The 12,226-nt window shown below is 60.7% G+C and overlaps 1 protein-coding gene across 4 annotated transcripts; it reads right to left on the bottom strand.

Moving 5' to 3' along the window:
• Positions 1-125: 125 nt before the first annotated feature.
• On the bottom strand, positions 126-11,898 carry MAP3K6 (mitogen-activated protein kinase kinase kinase 6). Of its 4 annotated transcripts, none has more exons than XM_063701278.1 (29): positions 11,147-11,898; positions 9,626-9,765; positions 9,514-9,537; positions 9,057-9,247; positions 8,770-8,938; positions 8,292-8,398; positions 7,702-7,872; positions 7,492-7,604; positions 6,942-7,101; positions 6,556-6,718; positions 6,371-6,478; positions 6,197-6,246; positions 6,008-6,103; positions 5,774-5,861; positions 5,558-5,691; positions 5,094-5,221; positions 4,711-4,847; positions 4,270-4,375; positions 3,562-3,719; positions 3,272-3,464; positions 3,034-3,172; positions 2,565-2,859; positions 2,254-2,430; positions 1,863-1,968; positions 1,439-1,598; positions 1,237-1,349; positions 971-1,044; positions 613-689; positions 126-413 (listed from the first exon to the last, which is right to left on the bottom strand). In XM_063701278.1, exons 1-29 carry the CDS (start codon positions 11,484-11,486, stop codon positions 335-337), a joined length of 3,996 nt encoding a protein of 1,331 aa, XP_063557348.1. In that variant the 5' UTR covers positions 11,487-11,898; the 3' UTR covers positions 126-334. The 4 variants fall into 4 exon arrangements, with proteins under 4 accessions (XP_063557348.1, XP_004025310.3, XP_063557351.1 ...); XM_004025261.5 differs by having other exon boundaries at positions 2,565-2,730; positions 11,147-11,897; XM_063701281.1 differs by lacking the exon at positions 9,514-9,537.
• Between the last annotated feature and the right edge of the window lie 328 nt (positions 11,899-12,226).

The raw sequence follows: 12,226 nt of genomic DNA, 5'->3' as shown, positions 1-12,226 counted from the left end.
AAAGCGCTGGGATTACAGGCATGAGCCACCATGCCCGGCCAACAAAAAAAAATTTTTTTTAAAAGACCTAGGGGGCTCTTCCCAGGATACCCCTCCCACCATACACCTCCAAAATTGCCAGGACAAAGGTTCAAAAGTGTTCTGTTTAATACGCTTTGTCTGGTAGTGCTTGGGTGCCTGTGGTTGGTTTCTCACTGGAACCAGTCCTGGGCCCCACTCGCCTGGCTTCCTCCAGTCGCCCCAGGTCCTGGGGCTGGTGTGTCAGAAGCTGCCTTTGTCCTCTCCATTCATCCATCCTTGGGCCTGTCTGGCCTATGATGCCCTCATTCAGCTCTCAGGGTCCAGGGGTGACTGGTGTGGATCCTGCTCGCTGTGCCAAGATGGCCCTCCAGATGCGGCATACCATCCCTCCCCTGGGGGTAATGGACTCAGTGTGGCTCAGCCAGAAGGTGGCCCTGGACTCTGTCTTGCACCCACTGTCTGCCCAGTGCCCCCTCTGTCCCTAGGGGACCCAGGTGCCCCTTTGGTTTCCAGGAAGGAACCTAGGCAGGCCTGCAGTTGGCCAGGATGAGGCCATATGCATGGTTCACACTTGGGGGGCCCAGGATGTACCTGATGCGGGTGTAGATGAGGTCATCTCGAGTGGCATAGGTGAGCAGGGTGTGGAGGGTGAAGCTATGGTTCAACAGCTGGATGTGGTCAAAGACCCGCAGAAACAGGGAAATAAGAAATTACAGAAAGATGTGTCGAGACCCAGGTACTAGCTCTGCTCTGTTGCCAAAATACTGAGGCAGATCACACCCTTCTGGGCCTCAGTTTTCTCATCCATACAATGGGACGAGAATACTAAGTGTTCTTCTGGTAGTGAGATTCTCTGCATCAGAGGGCACAGTGAGAAGTGCAGGAAGATGGACAGAGATGGAGGCTTTGGCTGGTGAGGTCAGGGATAGCCAAGCACTCCCCGACTCACCATTTGGATGGTGCCTGAATCCACATTCAGTTCCTGTAGCCACTGCACCAGGCCCTGGTCCGTTGAAAGAGCAGCTGTCAAGAAGCAGTCAGGTGATGAGCCCAAGAGTGCCTCCTGCTAGAAGCTGCCTCAAACCCACCAATAGTGTTCTCCAGCCAAGGCCCGCTCAGGTGATGAGCCCAAGTCAGGTGATGAGCCCAAGAGTGCCTCCTGCTAGAAGCTGCCTCGAACCCACCAATAATGTTCTCCAGCCAAGGCCCACTCACTTGGAGGCTCTGGGGCCAGGGCATAGGTCCGGGCTTCCTCATTCAGCCGCTGTAGAGCCCGCTGCACCAGGGCCTGGTACTCCCGTTCCTTCCCCGCCAGGACTTCGCGCAGCCTGTGGGGCGCAGAAGAGTAGAATGGAGCGGAGAGTGGTGAGTGGGTTGAAGCCCGGCAGAGGCTATGAGCGATTCCAAGGGGCTTTACCGATCAGTCTCTGCCCTCAAGAGGCTCAGCTGCACCATCAGAGGAGCGGGGCCCTGCTCAGGCTCCACTGGAAGCGGGCTCTGCTGGCCTGGGTTCTGCTGGGAGTCCCCTTCTTTACTCAGCTCCTCTGACCTCGGTGAGACCGCCTCCTTCTCCACCTCTGCAGCCCAGTGCGGTGAACTCAGGCAAGGCTACAACGCCCGTTTGGGAACCCCAGACCCCAGCAAGGGAGTGCTGGGGTAGGGTGCCCGGCTCTGGGCAGACCCCAGGCGGTGCCGGTATGGGAGATGTCCATTTAGTCACGCCCCCACCGGCGCCTGCCTGCCCCTGTCCCGCCTGGCCCCCACCCGCCCATTCGATGTTCACCGCGCCCAGCAAGCACCACACCCTCGCTGGCAGGAGGCCCGTGGCATTCCCCTCCTACCCGGGCCTAGCACAGCCAGGGCTGCCCGCACAGCACGGCTGAGCAGTGAGTCCAGAACGAACATCCAGTGCGGACGGATCTGGCGCTTGCGGAGGATCTGCTTCACCTGCAGGGGGAGGGAGGCGCCACTGAGACAGCTGAGCCTCAACTAGAGGCAGGGCTTGAGTTGGAAAGGCCTAGAAAGTCTTCGGCGGGAGGCGAGTGGGGTGGGCGGGCTTGAGGTCCAGGGAAGGCCTGGGAAGCTAGGACTGGGCAGACGGTTTTTTGCTGCAGGCCTGATCTTCACAGAGGAGACAGGGAATCTTGGAACGTCAAGTCCTGGCACCTCACCAGGCACGGGGAGCTCACTACCTGTTCTTGGGCAGCTCTAACTACCAGAAGGCGCCCTCACCGCATCCGGGAAGGCAAACAGCGGTCTGTGCAGAAGCGCAGGCCCAAGGCCCTGGGCCCTCAGCCGTCCTTGCAGCGCCCGCAGCTCCTGCGCCAGCTGCCGGCGGTTGGGAGTGTGGATGTGTGCCCCGAGGCAGCGCAGCAGCTCTTCCACATGGTTTCTGCCCAGACGGGCCCCCTGAGAAGGAAGAGAGGGGTTGTCAGCCAGTGCTCCAGCCAAAAGAGACGCTGCCGCGGAGGTGGGGGGCGGGGACATCAACAGGTGTCCTGACCCTGCGCGACCACCAGGGGGCGCTAGGGTGGGCCGCCCACCTGCTCTTGCTCCTGCTCCTGGTGCAGATTCTCCGCCAGCGCTGGCAGCTCCTGCTCCAATACTGCGGCCAGCATGGCCCGACGCTTGCTCTCCTGGTGCAGCAGGCTCAGCCCCGAACTCTCCTCCGGAGACGCAGGCTCCTCAGCCGCAGGCTCCTCGGGCACCCTGGGCACAAGGGCGAGCTGCTGATTGAGGACGGGCAGCAACCGGCCAGTCACCTCTGTTGCCGGGTTTGAATCCTGGCTCTCCAGTTTTATGCCTACCTCACAGGCATGAACATAGATAAACCCCGCACTGAGAGGACACAACAAGTCCAAGTTAGAGTTGCCAGAACAGGGCATGGGGAGGCACCAAATGCCACATTCACAAGTGGTCAAGGTGCCCAGGTCCCCAGGGAGGGCTTTTGTAGGAGAGGAGAAAAAGGCAAAACCAGGCAAAAGGAACCCATCCCAGGAGCCTAGGTCTCACCGGAGCTGGCTGGTGCCCCCATAACTGAGGCAGCGCTTCGGGGGGCTGGGTGGGTGCTGAGAGGGTGCCTGAGGGCACGGGAATGTCTGAGACTGGGTGGTTGAGTTGGCTGAAGGAGTGGGACTGGCGGAAGGGGCATCTGAGGGAGGGACAGAGCCATCAGCTGGGCTCTCCTCCACCCTCACAGCTCCACAACTCCTCTGCCCTCCAGTGTGCCCATCCCGCCACCCCCAAGCACCTGAGGGCCGTGGAGCATGTCGTGGGGAGCTGGGGCTGCGGCTCCTTTTCCCAGGCTGCAGGAAGGGGTCCCCCAGCAGTGTCTGGGCGCTGGCTCGGAGGCGGGGGTCTGGCTCAAAAGTTCGGAGGAGAAAGGCTTGGGCCTCGGCCGACATAGAGCTGGGCATTGGCGGATGGACCTTGTACATACCCACCTGTGGGGGGAGGGTGAACAAGGGTGACATTCAGAGGTGTCCAAGGCCCAGGCTGGCCCTATGCCACTTCCATGGGCCAGGCCCAAAGAGGTCTCACCTGAAACATGGCAGCCTGTGGGCTCCCTAGCTCGTGGAAGGGGGGGCGACCTGTGGCCATCTCAATGACAGTGCAGCCCAGTGACCAGATGTCAGCTGCTTTCCCATACCCACGTGGGCCCTGGTCAATGATTTCTGGGGCCATATACTGCAGAGTTCCTAGGACAGAAACAGGAGCGCCAATGCCCATCTAGGCTTCATCATGGGGTTGGAGCAGGGAGGGGAATGCCATCATCCTCAGGCCGACTGTACCCATACTGAACCTATCATCCAAAACGTACCTCAACACCTATCCTGGTCATCAAACATCTATCCTGAGTTCCATCACCACCCTGGGCTCCATCGCCTGCCAAGGCTTCCATCATTCATCCTGGGCTCCACCACATTCACAGACTCCATCACCCACAGTAGTGCTCCAGCACACATCCTGGATTGCCTCGTCCCCCTGAACTCCATCACCTGCTTTTTCCTCCAACTCCCACCTTGGCCTGCATCAACACTCCTCAAGTGCTAAAGTCAATTTCATCACTTCTCCAAGCTCCAGTTCAAGATGCCATCACCTCAGCCCTGGCCCAATCACTCACCCTGGGTTTCATTCCCCATTAGGACTCTAACTCCATGCCTAGGAGAAACCCCATTCCCTGGAAAGTTCCAAGAGATCTTCTGCCCCAGGTCAGCATCCCCACTCACCACCCCCACACCTTGTTACCTGTGAAGGTCTCAGTGCAAGGGGTGATGCCTGCCAGCCGCTTGGAGGTGCCGAAGTCAGAAATCTTGAGCAGCCCACTGAAGGTGTTGATCAGCACATTGTCCCCCTGATTGATAGCCATTAGTGGACACTGGTCTGGGCCCCTGCCAGCAGAACTAGACCCTCTTTCTGGGATCCCATCTCCTGGAGATCCCAGCCTGGTCCTGCCTCTGTCAATACTCTCCCCTTGCCATCCCACTTATATGCCCCTCTGGGAACTGACAATTGGTTTGGCTTCAGAGCTGAACCTTTCCCCTCCTTCTCTAAGGAGCCTCCCTGATGAATTCCCTACCCTTTGCAACAGGTCTGCTCACTTAATCTAAACTGCCAGCCTGCGTCTGGGACCATGTCTCCTTCCCCGCCACCCCCAGCAGATGAGGGCGGGCCAGCCCCAGGGCTTACTTTGATGTCCCTGTGCACGATGTGGTTGTCGTGCAAGTAGCCAAGTCCCTGCAGGATCTGGCGGGTGTAGAAACTGATGGTGCTCTCGTTGTCCTTCAGGGGTCCCCACACCGACCGCAGCAAGGAGGACAGGCTGCCTGGGTGGGGACAGTCCAAGTTCATTCTTCCCACCCACTGGCTCCAGCCCACATCTCTCTGCTCAAGGCCCAGACACACCCATGTTGTAGCCCAACTCCATCACCCAGCGCCACTCCTCAGCTAATTCTAGGCTACACCACCCACACGCACTAGGGTGCATTTCCCCCTAGGGCTCTCTACCCCTGCCTGCCTCGGTCCCATGCCCCACACCTCGGTTTCATTCCCATCCCACACAGGGCAGGTACCTCCAGGCACTTCCTCCATGAAGATCTTAAGGTAGCCGCCCTGGCTAGCTGAGCCCAGATAGCGCACTATGTTCTTGTGGCGCAGGCGTCTGTGAAGAGCGATCTCTTCATGCAGGGGCTGAGAGAACCTGCGGGGAGGTAAGGGAGAGAGGAAAGGGACCGAGGTGGGCAGAGAAGCCCCGCCCATCCCACGCCAGCCTGGCCCCGCCCCAAGGACCCGCCCCGCCCACAAGCCCTCTCCGACCTTCCCCACCCTTACTACCCTGCCCATAGGACCCTCCAGACCTCAATCCCGCCCGCACGGTCCTGGCTGTTCCGCCCACGGGCCCAGTCCACAGGGCTCGAACTCTCAGGTCCTACGAGCCCGCCCACTAGGCCCCGCCCACAGGAGCCGCTCCGCTAGTGGCCCGGCTCACTCGGCCCTCGCGAGCCCTCAGCCCCACCCGCGCGGCCACGCACCGCACCTGCTGTCCCGCTCCGGGATCTCCTTGATGGCGATGCGCACCCTCGTGTGGCGATCGCGGCCCGCGTACACCACCCCATACGTGCCCTTGCCCAGCACCAGCCGCTCGCCCGTCTCCGTGTACTCATAATCAAACTGCCGGGCGCGGGGTGAGATGGGAGTTCAGCAGGGCCCGCGGCCCCTCGCCCTCCGCGAGCTCCCAGTCCCGCGTCCTCACCTCCAACATCTCCCCCACGCCCTCCGCCTCCTCCGCGGGCGCCGTGGAATCCGGGTTCGTCACCCAGGCCTGGATCAGGCCGCAGAACCTGAAGGTGGGGGAGGTCAGACCCGCGGGAGGGGAATCTTGGTCCCCACCTAAGCCGGAGCATCCAACGGACGTCGTCCCTTTCTTTCGCCCACTCCCCCGCGCATCCTGGCCCTCAGAGTACCCCGACCATGAAAGGCTGCGCACCACTGGCAGTGCCCTACGCTGGGGAAGCACAGCTGGACGTCCTGAGCCGGGGGGAGTGCATAGAGGAAGCAGCAGCGCTCGTCGCGCTTTGAGGCGCTGGGAAGGGATGAAGAACCCAGTAAGCGTCAGGCTGGGTGGCAGCGACCCTCACCTCCCGTCTTTCCAGTCACCCCAGGTCCCGCCTATCACCTGACTCCGCATATGGAGGCGACTGGGAAGGTCCAGCTGGAGGGAATGTCCTGCAAGAAGAAATGGGGTGTGATGGGGAGTGCTGGTGACAGGAGAGGGGTCTGAGGATGGGAGAAAGGCTCCACAGAAAAGGTCCTAGCAAAGGTGAGTGAGGGGCCTCAGCAGCGACTTCACCTGGGTCTCAGGCTCCAGCAGGCTCAGGGTCACTGTGCTTACTGGGTCAGTACCCCGCACCTCGAGCTTTGCAGGCAGCAGCACCTTGTTCATCTCCAGGACCAGCACCTGCAGGCAGTTGGGGAGTGGGGTCAGTCAGAAGGGGCTTACCCCTTTCCCGGGTCCACCACCCCTACAGGCCTCACCAAGCACTGGTCGCCCTGGGCACAGGCTGTCTTGAATGGTTGGCAGGACTGTAGCAAGAAGTGGAGCCAGAAGTGGGCACGGCGTGGTGGCCCTCCAGGGGGCTCTGGCGTGGGCCTGAAGTGCTGGTAGAGCAGGAAGGTCTCCATCACGGACACCAGGTACCTGCATGCAAAGCCACATCCTCAGTTCAGCCCAGGCACCAACCAGCACTGCCAGGGAGAGGAAACTGGCCTGGATATAGCTAGAACGTTGGCATGGGGTGCCACAGGCACTGGTCTAAAAGCAGCCAGGTCATTGGCTCAGGGTTCAGTCTAGCATGCCAATGGACATAGGTGCAGGAGCTGACAGCCCAGGTCAGGCCAAGAATGCAGAGGGGGCCACCTACCATATGGGGGCATTGAGCTTATACAGCTGCTCTGCAGCCAGCACCACCTGGGTGGGGTCATTGGCGAGGATCTGGGCTCCCAGGTAGAAACCCACATCCCAGTAATACTGCATCTTCTCCACGCAGCCTTTGCGGGCCAGCAGGCAGCCCAGCTTCATGCCTGGGGGAGAGGGGCATGGGCTCCAGTGAGTGTGGGTGCAGGGGTGAGTGAGGCCCACCATTTCTGTGGGCCTGAGTGTGGACGTGAACATAGATATGAGTAAACCATTGAGTATGGCAAGATCTCGGGTGGGAACAGGAGCTCAGGCACAGGTATATGTGGAATTCAGGATGTAATGGACACGCAGATGTGAGTTTGGGAACATTTGTGGGTTTGAGGGCTCCTGAGGGCCCAGAACAGGTATTAGGACCCAGGTGTGGGTATGGGCAGGACAGTCCAAAATGGATGAGCTCATCCTAGCTCTTGCCCAGTGTGCTCTCTCCCTGCCCTCTTCCCAGGCCCCTCGGAACCCCTGTGGGTGACGAGACAAGAGCCAGGATCTGTGCTCACCTATTAGCCGGAGCTCCTTGGAATCCTCAAAGTGCTGCCCGGCAGCAATGAGGAGCACAGCTGCATTGATGCCTGAGTGGAGGCTGGGCTCTACGTCAAAAGCCTTGCGATACCTGGGGTGGGGGTAGGGGGCACAGGGCTGAACTGATGCCCACAGCACCACCCCTCATCTCACAGCTTAGCCCACCGGCCACTCACTGTGCTCTTTACCAGTGATAGGCCTGCTCCCGGTGCCCAGCATCCTGGAAACCCGAGCTGAAGAACATGTCCTTGTAGATACGGCCACACATGCAGTACAGATCGGGCGCCACAGAGCCCTCAAGCTGTACCAGCGGCAGCAGCACAGACAGGGCCTTTGCCCGGTCCCCAGGCCTGTTCCTCCTAGGGAAAAGATGGGCTCAGGCCCTCCCTGATGGCCCTGGCCTACTCTGTCCAGGGACCTCTAGACACTGAACAGCAGGGACCCTTCCAGGGGCCTGACAATAATGACCTCAAAATGATAGTGACCCTGGCCAGCACTGACCTCTCTAGTGACCTCAGATGGAAGTGATTCCTAGATGCAATGACTCTTAGGAGCAGTGATCTTGGAGAGCGGTGACCATACCACAGGCAGCACCACCTCCCCCACCCCGACCCAGGCAGCAGTAACTCAGAACAACAGGGACCTATTGACATCAGTGACCCTGGTCAGCAAATTCCCCAAACAGCAGTGATCCCAGACAGCAATGGCTTTGCACACAGAGACCTAGGTTTCGGAAACCTTTATGTGGCTATGACCTAACCCTTGCTCTGCCACTCACCGGTTGAGGGCGAAAGTGTAGTGGAAGCAGACATTATGCTGCTCGGCCACATCACAGGTGGGCAAGGCCTGCAGCGTCTCCACCAGCTCAATGATGGCCGAGTAGTCCTGCATCAGGGAACAGCAAGCACTGGCATCATGGGCCTCCAGGCCCCAAGGAACCTTGAGCCAGGGTCCTGTCCCACTCCTGACATCCCACCCAGCCACTATCTTCTGCACGCCTCCCTCAGGCCCAGCGGACACCACACCTCACAGGGAGAACCTACTGTATGCCCCATGCTGGGCGTTCCCAACCCCACAACTGCCCCAGGAGGCAGCGACATGCTCATCCTCTCTAACAAATAAGGAGGCCAACACTCAGAGACATTTGATAATTTGCCCAAAGCCACCAGTGAGCAAGTGGCCCAGCCAGGAGCTGAACTTGGGTTTATCTGACCTCAAATGCCAGCTGCCCTACTGCCTCTCTGAACACCACACACCTGCACATCGCGGTAGGAGAGCAGCAAGTTCATGATGATGTCGGGGCTCAGCAGCTCCACGCTGTCCAGTCTCCGCTGCAGGCGAGCCAGCTCCTGCCGCAGCTGTGGCCCACTGAACCGCTCCCGCGCCTGCCGGATGTCCCGCCGAATGGTCTCCCGGAAATAGCCACTGATGCCCAGGGTAGGGGATGCAGGGAGAGAGAATGGTGGGGCCTGTACCTCAGCCCCAGCCCACCGTACCCTCACCAGCCCCCTCCCGGAGCACCCTCCCTGGGGACCCTCATTACCAAGAGTCTGTGGGTGTGGCCTCCAGCAGGCGGGCAAGCCGGCCCACCAGGGGAGTGAGCAGGGCCTCAGTCCCCACTCCAGCCTGTACCAGCCCATCAGCCAGGCCCCGCAGAAGGCCTGCATCACCACACAGCACCCGACCAGTGGCCGTCACCACATAGGGGATCAGTGTGTAGCTGCCAACGCAATCCTGGTGGGAGGGAGGCAGGAATCAGTGAGGTCAGAGGTCAGCACAGGGCTAGACAAGGGGAGTGAGAGCATCAAAGGTCAGCACCAGTGGGAATTGGAATCGCAGGAAAGGGGCACCCGTCATGAGAGGAGGCAACAGGAAACAGAGGAATACTTGGGATGTCGGGGGGGGGTTAGGTGACTGAGGAGGCCAGGAGGATTAGTGGAGGTCAGAGGTCATAGCGGAAGTCAAAGGGCACTTTTGAGTGAGAGGTGGATTCTGCTCACCGAGTTCTTCTGGAAAACATCCTCCTGCAGGAGGCAGACAGTCAGATACTGGTGTTCTGTGTAGGCTTTACCCCAGCCCTGTGCCTGCCTCCACCAGCCCCAGGCCACCTACCCGCAGGGCCTGAAGGTCAGGGAGGTCGGCCTGGGAGCAGAGGAGCACGTTGTTGGTCATGCTGAAGCTCTCACGCACACCAAGGTGGTAGAACAGGGAGGGCTGTACCAGCGAGCTGCTCACCTCCAGCACCACCACGTCTGCAGGCACAGAGGGGGTGGCGCTGATCCCTGAAGCCCAGCTTGATGGGGAAGGAGCCGGGGTCCATCCTGGCTTGACCTGCCTTGCTGTGGGACTCCAGTAGGGTCTGGTTCTGCTTTGGGCTTCAGTTGGCCCTTTTTAGGGTTCCCCTGGCACTTTCACAGAACTGATCTCTGTAGTGTTGCAGGAGAGGAGTTGGGCTCACTGGGTTGGGACCCTCAGGCCACGGTTCAGAGCCTGTGAGCACCTGGCATGGGGGAAGGGAGGCTGTGGACCAGTTGAGTCTGTTACAGGCCATTTAGGAGGTGGGTGTTGCACAAACATAGAAGTCCCCTCCCTTTGGTCTTCAGCACAGGCTCTTGAAAGGGGCTACCATCAGTGTGCATAGACAACGCTGTGCCTAAATGTATGTATGTGTATATCTGTGACATGTATAGCTTACTATGTCTGACTGTATCTGTGTGTGTGACAGCGTCTGCTAGGGCCTGCATGAGTCAACATGTATACGATTTGTGTCTGTCGATAATTGTATCTTTGTGTCCGAGTGGTCGGATCAGCCTTCATTTTAGGCTACGATTTCATGGACATCCAGGAAGCACAGCTACTGGACTCTAGCATAAGCAAGCAAGTATGGGGGCCGAGCATCCGGGCTGGCTGGAGGGAGGAGTGACTCGCGGGGGAATAGCCTCCTTCTGGCCCCGCCCCTGACCCATCCTTCCCGCCCACTTCCCGCCCCTGACCCATCCTTCCCGCCCACTTCCCCGCCCCTTCCCCGCCCATTCTTTCTTGGCCGCTGAGGCCACTTAACCTAAGCTCCCTCACCCAGTATCCAGTCCCGTCGGGCCCCTTCGCTTCTCTTTTTGCCTCTCCTAGCCCGATCCTTGGAAGTAGTACGCTAGGACTCCTGAACTCCAGCCTCCCGGGTACAGCCCCTTTCCCTAGGTCCAAGCTCCTCTCCCAGTAATTGTCCTCAAGAGATCCGCGTGACATTCTCCTGAGGGTGAGGCTGAGTTCTCCAACCCCACCCCTGAGACACCACAGCCCCGCGCCGCTCCCCGCCCCGCCCCAGAGTTCCAAAGCCCCTCCCCATCCTTGCCCCGCTGGCTGGGCACCGCTCCGACTGAAGGGTGCCTAAGCCCCAACCTCGAGCCCTAGAGCCGCGCCCGGATCCCTGTCTCGTCCCGAGCCCGGCCGCGCCCCAGATCCCCTAAATCCCACTTTTTTCACGGCCCTGTCCCAAGCCCTTCAGCTTTAGCTCACTTTAAGTCCCCTAGACCCGGTACCCCTCTCGGCCCCTCCCTTGAGCCTTCGAGCCCGGCTTGGTCCCCTCCCAGGACCCTGAGTCCCGCCCGGATCCGGCCCCGCCCCCAGCGCGCTCACCCGCGTTGTAGAAGGCATCCAGAGCCGCGGTGTCGCCTAGCTCCAGCGTCCCGAAGGGTAGGCTGCGCAGCTGCGGGGGCGGCCGCGGCCGGGGGACCTGCGCGCAAGCCTCGCGCAGGCAGCGCAGGGGCAGCGGCTCCGCCTCGGTTCCCTCCCGAGGCTCGAGCCCGGGCTGCGGCTCCCGGGTCAGCACGTAGACCACGCTGAGCGGCCGGCTCCGCGCGCAGCCCCGGCCCGGGGGCGCCGCGAGCTGCCGGCCCCGGCTCAGCGCCACGGCCAGCGGGTCCTGCCAGCAGCTGCCGGCGCGCTCCGCCCCGGACCGGGGACACGGCCCCGCCATGCGGGGACGCTCAGACGCGGGGCGCCGCGCACTGGGAACCGGGGGCGGGGCAGGAGCCTGGGCCGGCAGATCAGGAATCTTGGGATCTGGAATCCGTTCGGAATCGGAGAATCTCCCACGGGATCTAGGTATCCGGAATACGGCCTGACGTCCCGTTCCAGGAATCTAAAGTCCAGGGACAAATCCTAGCTCGGACTTGCAAGGTCCTGAGGTTCTGAAATCCGGGATTGGGTCCCAGGAATCTGGGGCATCCGGTGATCGGCAGCTCAGAGCCACTTAGGGGATCCTGGGAATCGGCCCGGAGGTGCCCGCCACCTGGACTTCTCAAGGGAGCGCCCGCCAACGCTGCCCTGCCTTCACTTGTAGGCTGAGCCCAGCCCTTTCCCGGCCGACCCAGAAAGCTCCACCCTCGGCCCTGGGGCAGAGCCGCTCCCTAGCGGCTTGAGACTCAGCCTCTCCCCTCCCTTCTCTCCCGCCAGAACTTTGGAGACTGGCGGCTTCCGGAACAGCCTGTGCCCCTGTGCACGCCAAAGACTGTGGACTGCTCACAGCAAGCGCACATAAAATGTGTGAGGAGGCCAGGGCTAGGGAAAAGGTTCGATACGCAGGCCCTGCTCTGCAGGTATCTGTTGAATGAATGGCTCTCTAGAGACATCAGGGTGCGCAGAGCATGATGAACAATGGGTGCCCTCCCGGGCCCAGTGAGCGCAGGCAGGGAGGGACTGGGATGGGGGAAACCT

This window comes from Gorilla gorilla, chromosome 1 (genome assembly GCF_029281585.2).
Source record: "Gorilla gorilla gorilla isolate KB3781 chromosome 1, NHGRI_mGorGor1-v2.1_pri, whole genome shotgun sequence".
In the NCBI taxonomy this organism is placed as follows: Eukaryota; Metazoa; Chordata; class Mammalia; order Primates; family Hominidae; genus Gorilla; species Gorilla gorilla.
The sequence above is the reverse complement of the archived record's forward strand: the minus strand, read 5'-3'. Positions and strand labels throughout refer to the sequence as shown.